This window comes from Phoxinus phoxinus (genome assembly GCF_949152265.1).
Source record: "Phoxinus phoxinus genome assembly, chromosome: 23".
Taxonomy (NCBI): domain Eukaryota; kingdom Metazoa; phylum Chordata; class Actinopteri; order Cypriniformes; family Leuciscidae; genus Phoxinus; species Phoxinus phoxinus.
In genome coordinates this window covers 11,298,062-11,316,172 of record NC_136898.1, presented here as the reverse complement: position 1 = coordinate 11,316,172, position 18,111 = coordinate 11,298,062, and the positions used below count along the sequence as shown (strand labels likewise).

At 36.7% G+C, this 18,111-nt stretch overlaps 4 protein-coding genes across 23 annotated transcripts in view; 1 reads left to right on the top strand and 3 right to left on the bottom strand.

Annotated features, from left to right (window-relative positions):
- The window catches only part of dlg2 (discs, large homolog 2), a gene marked incomplete at its 5' end in the record, with an annotated part of 218,398 nt that extends 215,312 nt beyond the window's left edge, over window positions 1-3,086 (top strand). For all 15 annotated transcript variants that reach the window (XM_079600651.1, XM_079600644.1, XM_079600652.1 and 12 more), the window contains one exon: window positions 587-3,086. In XM_079600651.1, coding sequence (XP_079456777.1) covers window positions 587-693 — 107 coding nt within the window. In that variant the 3' untranslated portion in view covers window positions 694-3,086. The remainder of the gene's footprint in view (window positions 1-586) is intronic.
- Window positions 3,087-3,172: 86 nt separating this feature from the next.
- On the bottom strand, window positions 3,173-7,415 carry LOC306992128 (leucine-rich repeats and immunoglobulin-like domains protein 2). 5 transcript variants are annotated; one of them, XM_079600664.1, is made up of 7 exons: window positions 7,025-7,415; window positions 6,347-6,664; window positions 6,003-6,260; window positions 5,725-5,859; window positions 5,364-5,399; window positions 5,231-5,262; window positions 3,173-4,352 (listed from the first exon to the last, which is right to left on the bottom strand). In XM_079600664.1, exons 2-7 carry the CDS (start codon window positions 6,606-6,608, stop codon window positions 4,143-4,145), a joined length of 933 nt encoding a protein of 310 aa, XP_079456790.1. In that variant the 5' UTR covers window positions 6,609-6,664; window positions 7,025-7,415; the 3' UTR covers window positions 3,173-4,142. The 5 variants fall into 5 exon arrangements, with proteins under 5 accessions (XP_079456790.1, XP_079456789.1, XP_079456787.1 ...); XM_079600663.1 differs by having other exon boundaries at window positions 5,776-5,859; window positions 6,908-7,414; XM_079600661.1 differs by having other exon boundaries at window positions 6,908-7,398.
- Window positions 7,416-8,992: 1,577 nt separating this feature from the next.
- ift46 (intraflagellar transport 46 homolog (Chlamydomonas)) lies at window positions 8,993-14,265 on the bottom strand. 2 transcript variants are annotated; one of them, XM_079600659.1, is made up of 12 exons: window positions 14,174-14,262; window positions 13,593-13,686; window positions 13,452-13,525; window positions 13,217-13,371; window positions 12,901-12,975; window positions 11,493-11,586; window positions 11,277-11,405; window positions 11,080-11,198; window positions 10,492-10,558; window positions 10,349-10,409; window positions 10,178-10,263; window positions 8,993-9,479 (listed from the first exon to the last, which is right to left on the bottom strand). In XM_079600659.1, exons 1-12 carry the CDS (start codon window positions 14,195-14,197, stop codon window positions 9,387-9,389), a joined length of 1,071 nt encoding a protein of 356 aa, XP_079456785.1. In that variant the 5' UTR covers window positions 14,198-14,262; the 3' UTR covers window positions 8,993-9,386. The 2 variants fall into 2 exon arrangements, with proteins under 2 accessions (XP_079456785.1, XP_079456786.1); XM_079600660.1 differs by having other exon boundaries at window positions 9,156-9,479; window positions 13,452-13,518; window positions 14,174-14,265.
- Window positions 14,266-14,638: 373 nt separating this feature from the next.
- The window catches only part of vps11 (VPS11 core subunit of CORVET and HOPS complexes), a 32,176-nt gene continuing 28,703 nt past the window's right edge, over window positions 14,639-18,111 (bottom strand). Inside the window, exons 13-16 of the mRNA XM_079600624.1 lie at window positions 16,918-17,120; window positions 16,589-16,760; window positions 15,985-16,207; window positions 14,639-15,889 (exon numbers count right to left, since the gene is read on the bottom strand). Of these exons, the coding sequence (XP_079456750.1) occupies window positions 15,722-15,889; window positions 15,985-16,207; window positions 16,589-16,760; window positions 16,918-17,120 (766 nt within the window). The 3' untranslated portion in view covers window positions 14,639-15,721. The remainder of the gene's footprint in view (window positions 15,890-15,984; window positions 16,208-16,588; window positions 16,761-16,917; window positions 17,121-18,111) is intronic.

Genomic DNA, 18,111 nt, shown 5'->3' with positions numbered 1-18,111 from the left:
GAGGCCAACCATTGCAGCTTGTTACATCCATCATATTTGACAGCAGAGCCACGGAGCTGACGCTTTCCCCTGAGTGAAACATCCGCTTTCTCTTGAAATATGCATTAGCCTGACCCCTGTGAGTGTATGGAGGAATATGAAAAAGAGCTTAGCGACATAATGATTCATTTGAGGACATTTTGAGCCCGTGTGACAATATCTTTATATTTTTATTCCATTAATCTGTACCTGCAAGAAAATATATTTAAAGAGTGTTGCTTTGCTAATAATTCTGTATACTGTTTATAGATTCACAATTTTTCTTATGAGAAAAATGAAATGTAATTTTTGCATAGTTCTCTCTGCTTTGTTAGAGATTGTGTTGCTGGGTAAAATGGCTATTCTTACCGTTCACACAAGAAGAATTCATGAGCGATAAAGTGGCTAATGATCCATTAAGTTCAAAAACGATCATTATGAAACTGTCATCGAGGTTTCTCACTTCTTGTGGCGCAAAATGATAAAGGCGTTGCTCCGTAAAGTGCATAATAATCTATTAACGTCAGCTCTTTCTCTCTCTTTCTCTTTCTCTTTCTCGCTCTCTCAGCGCTGGTTCAAGGGGAAACACTAGAGGACATTTATAACCAGTGTAAGATGGTGATAGAGGAACAGTCTGGACCTTACATCTGGATTCCTTCAAAAGAAAAACTATAAAAAATCACCTTACCCTGGCAGGGACCTTGGACTGCAAAAAAACATAGGAATAATTTGTAATATAATATAAATTATTATTATGGCAATGTTTATTGTTAACTCTTACAGTGATTTTTTTTTTCTCTTGTTTGTTTGTTTATTTTATGTTGCATTTTTTTCACTTTCAATATGAATGTTCCTGAATGTACACCACAAAGTGTTAGAAGCATCTTTGTTTGCATATTTATTGGTTAGCATTTTAATTTAAGGAAAAAAGGAAAGAAAATTTAGCGCTGAGTATTCTTCAAACAATCTTCAGTTCAGAAGGACAAAGAAGTAGATCAGATCATCACAGATGAGTTCCACACACCATCACCACCTCCGAGAAGAAGAAAAATCAATGTTGATATCAGCTTTTGTCACTTTTCACCCAATCGGTTGGTTTCACACACCTCCCAGACTCATTTCACAAACTCAGCATCTATGCACTCCTGTGGCTAACTACACACACATTGATTGTGTTCTTCTTTTTTTTTGTTTTTTGTATTTGTATTATTTTGTTCATTTTGTTTTGTACAGACATCCATTTTGTTTGAGTATATTACTTCAAAGATTTAGTTCAAATTGTACATTCATTCTTATGGATCCTTTCGGAAAGGTTTCTTGTGATTTAAAAGATGCTTTAGTTAGTGTAAACGGCTGAGGGGATTCAACTAGCTGTAGGAAATATGACACTATATTTTGCTATTTATATTGATAGAGGACACAACAGCACAGAAAAATATTTATAAAGATGATATATAACTTTGTCTAAAGAATCGTTTTGGAAAAGAGATTTTACTGGTACTGGTGTATCATATTGTGCCGTTGCTGTTGTGCTGGTGAGAATGAAAGGTAATGAGTGCGTGTTTTCCCTGAACAAAACGCCCCCTTATCCGTCCAATTCCGGAATCTGCTAATTCTAAACTGACCGAGAGTTCTGAAAGCCCTGGAGCTCAGAACTTTAATTGGTTGAGAATTTGAATTGTGTTTCAGCTTTTGTTCAGTCTGGATAACAGGAAGGAGCTTGATGTTTGTGAATCATTCATTGAACGGTTGTTCAGTTGCGGCCTCCCTCGAGCACCCTCTAAAGTGTTTACAGTACCTCGACTACAGTTCAGAGAAATCGAGGGCCAAAGGGACAAGGTCTGCAAGCGGCCCTGTCTTAAAAGCTTTTACGTAAATGTAGTATAAAGATCTCTGAATCATTTTAGTTTGTTCTGTTTTTTCCATTTTGGCATGCTTTACACTCGTGGACATGACCTTGGCTTGTTGTCCACTCATTCACAGTGCATACTTCGGTCATTCTCGCCCCTTTACATGTCTAGTTGAGAGAGGTTCCCGTCCTTCTACATTAACAGTAAAGCTCTCGCCATTTTTTGGAAACTACAAATGCCAAAAGCCATTAACTCGTTTCAAATGTGGGGGGAATTATTTGTTGCAATATTTATTGGGAGATGTTACAGCACGGTTCTGTGGCAAGAGTCTTTTGACCTACTGGTCACCACTTGCCTTAAAAAAGGGAAGAGGCTTTTCGGGCCAGATAGACATTTTTTACGCTTTCTTGAAGACTGAGCACTTTTGTACATTTGAGAAATTATTCACAGATTGTGTTCAACCAGATAGTGGACACAGAGGGGGATTTTCAGAAGAGAGGGACTGAATATCACAGTGAAGCTCTTCAGGGTGTAATATGAAATTTCTTTGAATAACAATAGATAATGTATATGTTATTATGACAATGTAAACCATGGATGGCATCAGTGACTATCAGAATATAAATTGAACAATTTAAATGCTGTGAAATTATTTTTTTCTCTTCTACACATGTACATCTTTTCCCTCCCCCCCCCCCCTTATTCAGTGTGATTGTTCTATCATCTGTAGCATATCATTTTCTAAATTTAATCATGAAAGCATCTCACAGGATTTTGTGTACTCTTCACGCCAAATATTTGCTTTTAAATCGATTGGTATGATTATTAGGTAATCAAAAGTGCATCTGAATTACTGATGCAGTGGCTTTAATGAAAATCCAAACCCTGCAGATTGTACGCACTTGAACGAGGCTCTCCGAAGCCTTATGGTGCTCATAGTCTGATTTGGTCCATTAATTCCAAGTGAATGTTCAGCTTAGTCAAACGTGCTGAAATGGGGTTGTTTTTTGTCTCAGGGTTGCCAGATAGGGCTTAATCACTGATATTAAACCTTCAGATCAAAGTGCATCTGTTTATCACACAAATCTCAAATGTTTTGTTCCTGATACCTGCGTTGCATTTAGTCTGATTCTTTCGGTTCGCTTTGTGATTTATTTATCCCCAAATGGGCGATGCAAAATATTTTCCACTCATTGTTTATTTTTTCCCCCCTGAATCCCAAATGATATGTGCAATTTTGTATATAAATATCTGTTTGCACTTATTGTAGTTGTATAGGAGATCTTTAATTAACACTGTCCCCAAACCTTTGTTTTTTCTATTTATATCACAGGAGATTAAAGTTAAATCATTAAAGACTTACATCCCCCTTCTGTTTGTAGGTATCATTTCCCAGCACTCCATGGGTGCAACAATTTAAGCACATTTAGAAAAAGAAAGACTGTACAGTTATCTACACGTCTGTTAAAAAAAGTATTTTCTAAAGGAAAAACTAAGGTATACATCAAGGTGCTCAACTCTAACTGTAAATGAAAGATGCGGTGAGACGTTTATACTCTTCAGGTAATTGACAGATGTCTCTAAAATGCTGTTTTGGTCTCTTTTGTGTGAGAGTTTGCACCTCATTACTGACATCTAGATTTGCCTTTTAACATCAATTAATCTGCCGCTGACTCCATGACATGCCGTTTAATTGATATACAGAACCTTTAACAGAGTTTGTCATGCAAGACAAACCATGCTCTCCCAATAGCTCTCAAAGTCATTTATCTATCTAATCACTATGTATGACAGTCACTAATGGGTAGGATGGAAACTTACGACCTCTCACAGACTAGTGTGTCACTTCAAATACTGTATCCTTGACATTTATTGCAAAGGCACTGGAGTTTTCAATGAAGTCCTTTTATGTATTCATCAAGTCTTTATAGTGTGTTCATGCTGTACATTATCCAGTGACAAGTGCAAGAAAGGAAACACGCTTCTTCTGTTCTTTTTCAGAATGATGCTTATTGAATGTAATTGAAACGATTATTCCGAAGACGCATTGGCCATCTGGAGAAATTCTTGCTCTTTGTGTGTTTTTAATACGGTTGAATTGCTATATTTTCAGCTGTTTTTGCTGCCATCTGGTGGTTGATCAGGATGTAAACATGTATTTTTTTCCCCTGACTCTGACTTTGTAATTTGCGCTGCACCAGATTCATGAAGATGAAAGTGTGTTATTCGCGGTTTAAACTTCAACATGGTCTGTAGTCTCTTTTATTAGATGTGTCATTCTTCTCCAGCCTCAGGACACGCTGTGGTCTGTTCTTCATCACAACACTGAACAACTGTTTCAGCACTGCATGCGGGTCCAACCTCAGAGTAACCAAAGTCCTTAAAGTGTTGCGCTGTAGCAGAGGCCTGGTTGGGCTCTTTCGGCTCAATGAAGTCTGTGTAGACGTACGGCAAAGGAGTCACTTCTACAGTGTCCGGTACTTCCTGTGAGTCAAGAGTGGCCAGAGTAAACCAATAGTAGCGTAAACGGGTATTATTAAAAACATAATCATAAAAAAGATAACAGGTAGCCAGTTAAAAAAATATATAAACCTAGGCCTAAATGTATCATTCATAGCATTCCGCTGGAATAATTTTTTATGACCTAAAGACCCTATAAAATAAAATGATTGTGAAATAAAATTCATCATTTAGCATCAGGGGCCACGGCAACTTCCGGTGCAGTGCATGGAAATTGTGAGAAAATTAAGCACAAAAGTAAATGTTAAAGTGTCACTCACACAAAATGACAAAGTAATGTTGATAAGATCACCTTCATGTTAAAGTAATTGGATTGTATAACATTTAACATGATATAGGCTAGGCTACTATAAATGTGAAAAGCAGCTATCAGATGACAGTTTGCTACTGGTAACGTTACTGGAAATCCAGAACTTGCCTTTGCATTAGCCATGTGAGTTTGTTTACTTTTGGACATGTTTGTCCTATTTTTAATAGATAAACAAATTGGACATGTCCGTGCAAGATTAGACTGTAAAATTGTAAATGTGAAATATCTGCCAAAAGCTTAATTTTATCATTAACATTGGAATCGCGGAGTGGTCACCCCTTGGGTGTGCATTGTTTCTCTTATAATTCAACAGCCCGGAGACAATTATTCCGCTTATTATTGTTACCACACCTTAAAACATTGTTCAGACCATGTAGGCTATTTCAAGACGTTTGTCTGAAAACCTTTAAAAAATATTTTTATTTTTATTTTCATAGGGTCTTTAAGATACGGAAAATATAAATAATTGTATTTGTCCATGTATCGACTGCAATTATTACTGTGTATTATGTATTTGATTGCTCATGCCTACCTGATAAATTCCAAGGACATTATCTGCATCTCCTGTGAAGTATATTTCACAGATAATATATGAGAATTGGTTGTATAATAATAACATACAAATTATGTACACACACATACACTCATTGATATATTTTCAATACCTTCATCTGTAGTTCTTCCATTTTCAACTCTTTGCCCTAAAAAACATATAGTTACAGTAAAAGATTATGTACAAAATAAAATTTTAAAACAGTGGTTGCTTTAATTGTAATTGTATTTCAGGTTTTATGTAGCTTGCAGAGTAGCTGGGGATTTTTTTAAAGCAGAAAATGTGTCTGTGATTCATTCCCCTTGTCTGATGTTTTTGAGAACATTTGCAGAGATTAAATGGTATTTACATTCATGATCTGAGTCACACAGTAAACCTAAATCATGAATGTTGTGGGTTTCATACACATGCAGTTATTATTTTGCTGAAGCAACTTGTATGAACACTGTTCATGTATTGGGTGAAAGTCTTACTGTGATGGTGTTTGTAAAGGCCGTAGAACATGAGTGTAAATCCCAAAATACCCATGAGTGTAAATCCACTTGAAAGCAGAATCAGACCAGACTGAGTTTTAGAACCATTTCCTTGGTTAACAGTTGAGTTAATATCTTAAAAGAAAACCAGAAAATTACATGATTACGCAATGCTGCTTTCTTTTCACAATCGTGCATGGTTTCATTTCTGGTCTTGAATATAATATTACAATCTGACATCATTTTAAGGATTTAAATATGGATGATCAATTGCTCACCGGTAATATTTATGTGCTTTTCTGATTCTCCATATGCATTTGAAACAATACAGCTGTACGTCCCGTAATCTGAGCTGGTTATGTTGCTGATGTGCAGAGTTTGGTTTCTGTCACTGAATGAGTGTCTGTGTTTCTCTAGAATAGGGACTCTTTCTCTCTTCCACATCAGATGCAGAAATGACCCGCTCACTTCACATTTGAGAGTCACAGATGTGCTGGAGGTCTGCGAGACCACAACTTCTGTTGCATTTGGTGGGTCTTGAAATAAAATGTGTTAATGAGCAAACAGTTTAAAAATATGAATTACATATGAATAATTAAGATTCTGATATGTCTTGACTTACATTGAATGATTAATGTAAAGTTTTGGGATTTTGTAGATCCGTTTCTTCTAACTATAGTTTCCATGAAGACTCCTTCATCCTGTGCTGTCACGTTCTCCAGAATGAGGGTTTTATTGTTAAAATAGAACTGAGCCTTATTTTCACAGCAGTCACTGTAGCATTTGGTGGTGTTGTTTACATATTTAATACACAATTGCGCTTTATTTAGTTTTAGTTTGGTCCAATCCACTGACTCAACAGTCTCTTTCTGATAAAGTGACATTCCAGGGAGTTCAATGCGTCTATATAAGCCCGTCTTCACTTCAAGAATTTCTTCTGCTGTTAAATCAATATGTACAGTCATTACAATCCATAAACAGATTTAAACATTTGACTAAATGACATTGTGAAAGAAGCACATCCAACAATTTATCCAAAAAACAAACAGGTTTCTAATGTATACTTTCATGTATACTACTACTATACATGGAGAATTTTCACATTAATAATATACACTGGTGCGTTAATAGCAACAACAACAACAAAGCAGACAGCAAAAGAGAAATAATCAGACACACTTACCAAATACAGCAAACAGAAACAGCCAGACATAAATGTAACATCCAGGCATCGTAAGTCAGAAGTTAGACTTTTTGAAGCTAAATGATCATTTATATAACCGTTCTAATCTGCATGTACCTTATATGATGCGCTTCAGCGTACTCGAAACTGTCACCTCGGAGTAAAAAATAGCCACTGTAAACCACAACAGGAAAACAAAAGTGTGTAGAACAAGGAAGAAGGCAGGGCTGCTCCTATTCAGATGATCTAGTATGTATGTTTCATGTAGGGCTGCCCCCAAATAGTCGACTAAATGTTAGTCGATATGAAGAGGGCTTGGTCAAATACATTTTCATTAGTCGGTTAGTCGCAAAAAAAAAAAAAAAAATCACGTGAAAAAATTACGCAATCAGGGGCTGCGCACAATGAGCAGTCAGTGTATGACATGACATCAAAGCAACGAGAGATCAACGAGATCTATGGTGGTAACTAAAATAAACATTGTCACGTGTTTATATTTCTTCTTCTCACCGATTCCTGATGGTTTAGAGAGGACAATTACTCGAGTCGCCCCCTGTAGTTTCAACGAATAGTAGGCTACAACGGCGAGCGCGTCAAGTATAATTCTCCTCGACCGTTTGGAGAGGCGCGCGCGCAGTCAGCGGAGACTCGCGCTCGTGCGGACGCGTCGAGTAAAAACAAGGCTTTAGCCCTGCAGGAGGGTGAGCCCGAACCGAAAAAGGAAAAGCAGCCCGAGATATCCATGCTGATGCCTATTGATGAGGAGGAGCATGCAGAAGAGATGAACTAAAAATGTACTTGGCAAATAAAACAAAGGTTGATTCGGGACCATTGGATAGGTGGCAAAAATTTTTTACATCGATATCCAAAGCTCGCTAAAGCAGCTAAACGCCTCCACTGTATCGCTTCCACATCCACTCCATCAGAGCGCATCTTTTCAAAGGCCGGCTTCATTGTGAACAAGTCGAGAAGCTCCCTTCTTCCCAACAATGTGGACAAGCTGGTGTTCCTCTCACATAATATGAAAAAAATAAAATCGAATTGAAAGCTTAGGTAAGAATGCTTAATTTCCTTTTTGTAGTGTTTCTGTTTGCTATCCGTTAGGCTATAAAATAAAAACAACAACGGGTGTTTTATTTTATAACGGGTAGCCTATAGGCTGTACAAAATTAAATAAATATTATTTTTATTTATTCGTTTTTATATAGCCTAGCCTAATGCAGAAGTTGTTTTTTATTCTGTAAGAAAAATTAGTCTGATGTTTGCAATTTGTTGTTTCAGTTAACTCATCCGTCGTCTTAATGGCAGTTTGCGGCTTTGCTCTGATATTTTTGATTTGTATTAGTGTTCTTTAAATTAGCCTATTTGTTCCACATTTTGTCTTAAATATAGCCTAGTTGTTCTAAACAATTTAATCAAATACTTAGGCTGTTCATTTGTTTGCCGCCTTCTTTTTTATTCTAAGTTTTGGCGTTGTGCGATGTGCCGTACATTTATTAAATTGTTCGGTTTTGTTCATTTTCCTTTTGAACAATATAAAAATTATATTAATTTTCCACTGTATTTTATTTTTATACCAAACAGCGTTTTTGATACAGTATTTATTTGTTTTTGTTTTTTTTTGCCTTGTTTTGTACTAGGCCTAAGTTACTAATAAGTTTATTTAATTTATTTTAAAGAACGAATTTTATTTTATTCAAAACTGACACATGTAACTGTTACAGTTTGTATTTTTTTGATAATAAATTATTAAAATGCGCAGGCAGTCTGATATAATGTGCACGCGCTGTATACTTTAAATGCTTTACTATTCTGTTTTAAGCGCTTCATTTTCATTTTGAACGCGCTAATATCATGCTTTAGCATTTTCTGTCATATGGAAGTGTTAAACTTCAACTTGGACTATACCTTTCCTTGTAGCTATATACGCAAGTTTTATATTAATATCATAAATGAACGATTATTCGACTAATCGCTAAAATGCAGGAGTGTTAGTCGACTAGGAATATCTTTAGTCGGGGGCAGCCCTAGTTTCATGTACATTTCACGCAGCATATCGGATCAATAACTCATAAAGGACAACTTGCTCTGATTCAGTTTATCATTCAAATGTAAAATATATATATATGGTTAAAATGTCATCCTGCTTTGTTAAATCTCCAGATAACTTTTTTTCAGCTCACATGTGTTACCCGTCAACAAGAAAAGACCAATTCATTGTAAACTGTAAAAATAATTAGGCAATGGTGTAGAAAGGGAGTACATTTTATTATTTTGAAGACACATTTCCAGTCTACAGTTTGAAGAAATATGTTTTATTAAAATGTAATTGTAGTAATTATAGCACACAACCCTGTTGTGAGAACACAAACATATGAAGAATTCATAGTGTAACGTAATGAAATAGAACAGAACCCAGTTGGTGACATGACAGCTTAGAACAAAACAGGATGTAATCAAATAGGCCATGATGGAGACTTCAGTCCAAAGCGAGTCTTTCTAATTCAGCAGTAGCTGTACGTGAAGCAGGCGGTGTGTCCGATTTCTGGCCCTCCGCTACAGATTTAAAGTGCTGATCACAGGGGGGGGGAATTAGGTTATCAAAAGTTCAAACTCCCCAAAAAATGCAGCAACCATTAAAAAACAAATGTAACATTCAAAATCTTGTGTTTTTTACAAAAATACTGAATAATGCAAATACGGCAAAAAACAAACTAATCAATATTTGCAGATTAAATTATTCAACATTTTATTTAAAGGGATAGTTCACCCAAAAATGAAAACCCTCATGTCGTTCCAACCCCTCATGTCATTCAACTTCGGAACACAAATGAAGATATTTTAGATGAAATCTGAGCTTTCTGTCCCTCCGTAGACAGCTACGCAACAACCACTTTGACGCTTCAAAAAGTTCATAAAATATTGTAAAACTAATCCATATAAATTGAGCGGTTTAATGAACCTTATTGGTTCTCGCACTTCAAGCACTTCAAATGCACTAAATTCAATCTGTTAATCATATAAAGTGATCGAGTCTCTTCAGAAATTCTGGACTAAACCACTCAATTCATGTGGATTAGTTTTACGATCTCTTTATGAACTTTTTGAAGCATCACAAAGCTGTCAATGGAGGGAAAGAAAGCTTTCAGATTCCATCAAAAAGATCTTCATTTGTGTTATGAAGATAAACAAAAGTCTTATGGGTTTGGAACAACATATATATATATAGTATAGTATACTATAATATTGTATATAGTATATAAAACTAACCTGTGAGTTTTTGAATTCAGAGTAGAGTGTGAACAGGACGTGAAGTGAGTGAATCCGGTTCTTGTACACAGGGATGTCCAGGATTCCTGAGAGTACATGAACAGTCATTAGAACAACCAACAAAAGCATCAAAGATGAGAATGCAAGAAAACATGCAATGGACCGACTTACCGCAAATAATGTCAACATAATCTGCCAAATCACAGTCAATGTCTGCTGTGGGGAGATTCACCTGGTGAACAGACCAGAAAGTGAAGATGAACACGGTTTGATGAAGGATTATACAGCAGAACATATTTTATTCAAAAGCTAACCTTCCCCAAAAGCTCCTCAAATTCAGCTGGCCACTCTTGCATCAGGCTGTCGATGTCCGGCATGGATCTGAAGAAATATACAAGACTGGTGTCAAGGACATTTTTATTCAATCATAACTTACATTTCTTTTTCTTGCATGATTAACATTTATATGCCAGTGTGTCTGCATGTGTGTCCAAATGTGCTTTTACCTAGTAACAGAGAATTATACATATGAAGAACAATCATATTGTTGAAAAAGTATGTAATGAAACATCACATTTTTCATGCTCCTATTGTATAAACTCTTTGTTTGGGGGTGGATTCTCTGAAATTGGTCCGAGATTCTCCCGGCCATGATTAAAGCGTATTCAAACGCAGCAGACTAGAGTCTAGAGAGCTTACCGGTACTTCCATTCTCAAGTGGTTGTGTTTAGTGGAGCACTAGAGATCTGATTTTCATTTCCAAGTGATAGTGTTCATAAGGGGCGAGACGTTGTCCGACTCATTTAGCTTAAGTCAGGTATGGGGATTTCCACCACACTGGTTACAAAATAACAGATGTTCTGCTCTGTAGATGTTCGTGGTTGCTTCATGTCAGTTCTTGCCTTGTGTAGTGTACGGTAGCTGGAGGTTTGGACCGATGCAGCTCAGTAATGCTCTCGATCCAGTTGTCTATGGCTTTGGGGTTTTTCTCTGGGTTTTCGATGCTCTTAACTTTCACTTCCTGTGAAAGACATGTGCGTCATATTCTCATTTCACTTGCCAGGCCTTAATTAGTCTTCTAGTGTGCGTGTGGACTCACAGCGACATTGTGTTGTTTGCTGTTCTCTGACAGCCACAAGGAAAGCACTGTTGGGTCTGACTGTTTAACGCATGGCTCATCTAGAACGAGGAGACCCAGATTGTCAGCCTTCCCATCCGCCCGTGGTACCTGCAGAACGCAAATAGTAAAAAAAGCATATAAAGAAATTGTCAGTTGACACTTTCAGACCAGAACCACACCTGAAAGTTCACTCACTTTGAGGAAAGCATCAATGTCCCCCACAGCTGGGATGAAATCAGGGATAAAGGGCTTCAGTTTGTGGTCAAGCTCTATCGTCTGAGGAGTGTATCTGAAGGAGACAGTCATTCCATTAACACCAGTAAGAATCCATGATATCGACAACTCAAATAAGTGTGCTTCTTCAACTACAAGCACTGTTTATGCTTTTTTTCCCTTTTTGTTATATGAAGGTCATATTATCATTATTTAAATCAATGTGTATATATATATTTATATATATAATTGTATGTATATTATAATTAATTATATTTTATAAACAACTATAACTATTATTCCCTGTGCATCAATTCCAATCAAGCTGTAATTTTATCAAATTAAAAAGTTTGAAAATATTATTTCAATGTATTTTATTAGCCCAGCTAAAGAAAATAAGTTTGCCATTTCTTTCATTTCTTATGAGTCACAATAAAACATTATTATTATTGGATTTAAAATCCTTAATTAAATAAAAAAAAGTTGTAATTATATGTAATTATATTATATCATCTCTTCCGTGAGCACTTGAGAAAAAAACCTCTTCCTTTAAAGGACAAGTTCGGTATTTTACACATAAAGCCCTGTTTACAGATCGTATCTGATGAAATAAAACGGTTAAGATTAAAATTTGCTCCTGTCCCGAGAATTTTCGGTTTATTTCGCTTTTGTGGACCTATTTTAACCTAACCTAAGCGAAATAAACCTAAAATTCTCGGGACAGGAGCATGTGTCCAAATTTTAATCTTAACCATTCTATTTCATCAAATACGATCTGTAAACAGGGCTTTAAGTGTAAAATACCAAACTTGTCCTTTAATCCTCCCTTGTTTGGCTTATGCTACTCTGAGCAATGCCTGAACTATGTATTTTGAGCACTTCTTGCGTTATTTTTGCCTCTTCACGATGACTCGCTTGCTGTAGTCCTCAGTTGTAAGTCGCTTTGGATAAAAGCGTCTGCTAAATGACTAAATGTAAAATATGTATGTGTGTATATATATATATATATATATATATATATATATATATATATAAAATTTTATTTATATTATAGTTCATTATAATTTATATATTCACTGTGAATTATTTCCAATTAAACTTAAAAAGTGTGAAAATATTATTTTATTGTGTTTAATTAGCCCAGGTAAAGAAAAAGAGTTTGTCATTTTATTAAAAACTAGAGTTTGTAAAGAGTTTTTTTTTTTTTTTTTAAATGTCCACAGGGCCAAAAGTGCTAGTTAAAGAAACGTTCATTTGTAGTGTAAGAGGGTTAAGGGTCAGTTTCTCTTTGCCAATGTCTTTCTCTTCATTTTGTATGTCCGTGTGTTTCGTGTGCTGGCGCAAATCAAGTGAAGGGTGATTTGAAGGTGTGAAGGTGTTGCATGCTCACCGAGTGATGTACTGAAACAGCTCTTTGATCTCGGCTGTGACAGGAAGATGTTCATAGTCTGCAGGGTCATATGCACTGTGAGGAGTCACACACACATACCATTATTTAAAAAAATAGGTTGTTGTTTTGAGTAAATACTGTAACTACAATGCTTTTAGTACTTTTGTTAAACACTAGCCCACTTCCTTACTGTATATCTGATTTTGGTATATCTGTATATTTCCCCTTGATATATTTTCTACTTAGCTAAAAGTAAATTAAACATTAATGTCAATCAGTCTTGGGCAGTTGACACTGTGCAAGTTTACGGCCCTACCCTTCTGGAGCAGATCCAGGCTCCCCTTCCTCCTCATCAGACTCTGTGTCATCAGAATCATCATCGTCATCATCATCATCATCTTCCTCCTCCTCCTCATCCTCTTCATCATTCTCGTTAGTACTGTGAGCACCCGGTGGCGGCTCTTTCTTTCTCTGTGGTAAGATGAAAGGTCGGGTCAATAAAACCTCACTTTAAGCATTCATGAAAATGAGCCAGTTCACTTTAATCTTACTTTAGTGTCTTCTAGTTTCTCACCAGCATGACTGGCCATGGCGCTGAGCTTCTGCCTGCCTCCCCTCCTGGAAACTGACATGAGGAAAAACAGTTGGTGAATGGGAAGGTAAAATATAAAGAAGTGGTTAAGATTCCTCACCTCCCTGTCGTGGGGACGGTGTGTGAACGCTGGCGGCCTCGTCTGCGTTCACCTCAAAACTCTCGTCGTATGGCTGGTTGGTTGTGAGTTGAATCTGATTGAAGAGTTATTTGAACTTTAGTTTGTACTAAAACTGGGACTCTCGGAAACTATAGAGCTGTCTACCCAGACTTCATTTTGAGGAGTCATAATGATACCAAAAAAAAAAAGCGGCTGACTCTGAACACTTCTATGATGCACTAAAAATGCTGTCTAGGTAAACGTTAGGCAGCAGTTATAGAGTCTATGAAGTAGGCTAGGCTTTTCTAGCGGGTTTAGCTGTTTCGCTTATGATAGTTTTAGGAAGCAACTATTTCGTAACTTCTTGACATGTGGTGAAATATTTAGACAAAATGTAACAAACATTCTGGAATAACAATGTTTTACTGCAGCTCAGTTTAACTCGCGCGCTACATTGATTCAGTGCCCACGTCTCATTATTGAGGCAGAAAATAAATCGCAATAGCATGTTGTATACATTTTTACATATGTACTATGGTATCAACGACTAAATTACTGAGATTTGCGCTATAATAACAAACCTTTTGTCGCTCAGACCTCTCCATTAAAACACCGTGTATTGTTGCCAAGGAAACTTGTTCTCGCGAGATGTTCAGCGGAAGTGCGTGAAAACATCAGTTAGTCAGACAGACTGATCTATTTATATCAGATTTTAGACGCATTTTATTTTAGTTCTATGCAATCGCAACTTTAGCTGCTAGAATAATTACATACGTTTTATGTTTTTTAAAACATTACATGATTTCAGCGCGTTTTGTTTTTAGTTTGTTCCAAGTTTGTTCCAAAATATCCATTTATAATTTGTAAATTATAGGAAATTTGGTTTGCGACGAGCGCACTTTTTTTTGTGTGTATTGCATTTTCCTAATAAAATAAATAAATGCATATGGCCACTCATAAAAATAAAAAACATCAACTACACAAATTTCTGCTAATATAGGATTCTAAATCCTTCCAAAATAGTGTTGAGTAAATGCAATGATAAAACAAATGCACAATTGTTTATTTTTCCACTGCACAATATTCACAGATAGTTCTGGACGGAATGTCTGTAAAAGTCAGACAGTAAAAGGTAAAAGTGCACAAACTAGCCCTAAAAGATTACTGATGTTAAACCTGCACGCGTTTCTTCTGAATAAGAGACACTTTGTGCCACCATTAGGTTTCACACAGTCTGCTGACATGAGACAGGAAAAAGAACAGACAAATTAAAAAGTATTATGTATTGTAGTAGCTAGGAGGACATAACATTTACTATTTCAATGACCTATTCACTCCATGCTTGTTTTATTCTGTAACACTGACATGAAAATGGCTGAGATTCATGATTTGCGTCACCGAGTTAAGCAGAGCTTCAGACAAAGGTCATTGGTTTCATAAACATAAAAAAAACATCACCAATGCTGATTATAGGGGGATTCTTCACTAGCTAAGGGACAGCATTTTCAAAAGTTCAGCCTGTTTCGACAAATCAAGCTATGGTATGTTTGCGGGTTAAACAGGTTCAAGTTTAATAAAATAAAAAGTTTTTTTTGCCAAAAAAGAAAGACATACAGCTTTTGTATGTGCCATGGATCAGCTCTTGTGAACAGGATGTGGTTCTTAGCAAGTTGTAAATAAAACAAAATCAATGATAATGTTTTACATTTATTAATGACTCTTTCACAGGCATTTGATTATTGTTGATTAATTGCTTTTTCTGCAGTAAGAGTGGCTGAAATACTGATTAAATATTATACATAAATTATCAAGGGATGCAAAATAAAGCTGTGCAAGTTGTCTTCTACATTGCGCCTATGGCAGCTGGTTTAAAAGCATGAAAAGGTCACAGTCCTGAAGTGTGAGTTCTTACATCTTACTCTAAACCACAGCGGTTATGGTATTTTCCACTTTATGCTTATCTGATCTTGCAGACTACACAAATGAAGAAATTCTGCACGAGCTGTGAGTTGCAAAGTTTCTGGATTGATAACATCCAAAGATGTTAAAGTAGTGTAGAGCGGTTTCTTGAGCAAACCAAGAGTCAGATATCAGACCCTAGATCAGCAATTTGTACTCCAGTCCGGCTCTCAAACATTCCTCTTGGTGTTAATGAGCAGATCTCTGTTGAATTCAGCCTCCAGATTCCCAGCTCCACTCTTTCCTCCAGGAGGATCCGTTATCAGAGTGAGCTTGTTAAACACTCCACGGCCAAAATAATCAGCGATGACTGAGAAGCCATCATTAGAGCATTTCAACTAAAGGAGAGAGAGAAAAAGACCATTTAATTCTATCCAACTTGCATTTGCATTGTTTTTTGATCAATTCAAAAATCCAGGGGAAAAATCAGCACCTGTCTGTGGAAATGGTCATGCAGGTCTCGTTTCTGATCTTGGGCACGCAACATGTCCATCACCTTCCTGTTCTCAGGGGTGCAGGTGGGGCACTCGGCCTCACTCTCAGCGAAGCTCTCTAAACAGTGCTGGTGGAAGGAGTGGCCACACAGGAAGTGCACAGATGGCAGCTCTAGCGGGCTGTTACACATGCTGCACTTGGTCTTCTGGAAGATCTTTGCACTGAAAAAGCAATGTGAGCAGGTTACTCCACATACTCCGATACTTGATTCTGACTGATCAATTGTGACATACATTTTTATGCCATCTAGAAATTAATGAATCAACAGGTGCGTCCAAATTCACACTTATGCACTATATGCCATTTCGTAGAATAAATGGTGTGTTTACACTGAAAATGGCAAAAAGAAAAAGTGCACTTTAAATACCCGGATGATCCACTTAATTTACTGAATTACGAAGTGTTGAATGTTGAACACTTCGTGCTCTCTACTGTCGCAGAGGGGAAGTGGCTATAAGAGTCTGATGTTGAATGACAAAATAACCTTATCAAATTCATACACCTCACGGTTGGTTATTTGGCACAGCTCTTGTTTCACTCACGAGGTTTTGAGGTCGTTTATCTCAGTACGTAGATGGGTCGTCTCCTCTCTATACTGTTGAATCTTCCTTTCGTCTTCCTCAATCTGCGAGGTCTCCCTCTCAAGTTTATTTATCAGGTAGTCTTTTATGACTGACAGAGATGCTGTGGAATTATGGGCCAAAGTCTGCACCACTGCAACACAGACACTCACATAAGGTCTAAATGATGACGAACAATATTGCAAACGCTAAAATTATATGATTTGGAGTTCATCAAAAGGTTAAGAGTCGGTCAAAAACATTCTGTCATCGTGACCTTCTCGTGCCTTATTTTAAGACACATTACTCACCCAGAAGAGGAGGCATCAGGTTATTTTCATCAATGTGCTGCAGGACTTCACTAATGTAGGCCTTGCAGTTCTCTTCTTTACGCGCAAAATAGCCTAGCGCCTGTTCCCACAAACACACCTCGTTGTCACCATAGCGCTTACAGGCCTCCACGACTTTCCCATACTCTTCATTCTGCATGTGGTAATGCATGATCTGTTGGTACCTGCAAAAACGAACAGTTCTGTCACTATTAATCCTGTGCTTTTATCAGATTAAAGGTAAATGTAATGTAAGTTCGCACAGTAGAGCTGCACAATTAATCGTTAAAAGATTGCGATCTCGATTCAAACACCCATGTGATCTTATTCCTAAATGATAATGATTTGGCTGTGTCTATTAAACCTCAAATCTGTGTTGGCGCTGCCGCTGACCCAGAGAAAGCGGTTATAATGTACAGGCTACAACAACTTTACATAGTCTTTCAACATCACAGTGTCTATTACAAATATTCAAATTATCACAAACTGGGATAAAAGTTTATAGTTCAGATATAAGAACTGATGTCTACGGTAGCGATCAAATAGAGCAAATCACCTTTTGAAAGTAACTTGAAGCTTCAAATAAAGATCGTTTCGTTTACACCGTTATACCTGTAGGTGGCGACAAGTGACTTTAAAAAATGTATTTGTCATTGAATCATTAACTCAAGACATTGTCCAAAAATGCAGATTCATCCAGTATCGAAACAAGTGAAGTCTTTATGGGTGAGTCATTGAATCACTCATTCAAACCAATTAAAAAAAAAAAAATCAAATGAATTTAACATTTTTAAATAGACTGCAGAAGTTAACATTTTGTCATAATCTCTAGTAAATGGCATGCTATTTTGGTGGTGGGGTTTTGTGCAGAATCGTGGAAGAATCGTGATCTCTATTTGAAACAACAACAAAAAAATCATCAATCTCAATTCATCCAGAATCATGCAGCTCTAGTTGGCTCTCATTAAAGGAGTTCAGTTTGTAATTTTGGTCTGTTGTCACATAAAGCTATCCACCGTATTTTTAACGCAAGAACGGTCACAGCAATTTGTAACTTGAATGTGCGAAGCTTTTGGTGTCATTTGCTTCCAGTTATTTTAGCTGTACAAAACATGTTAATTCTTTATCATAAACACACTGTTTTTTTAGCAGAACTTTCATGCACAAGTTAAATGG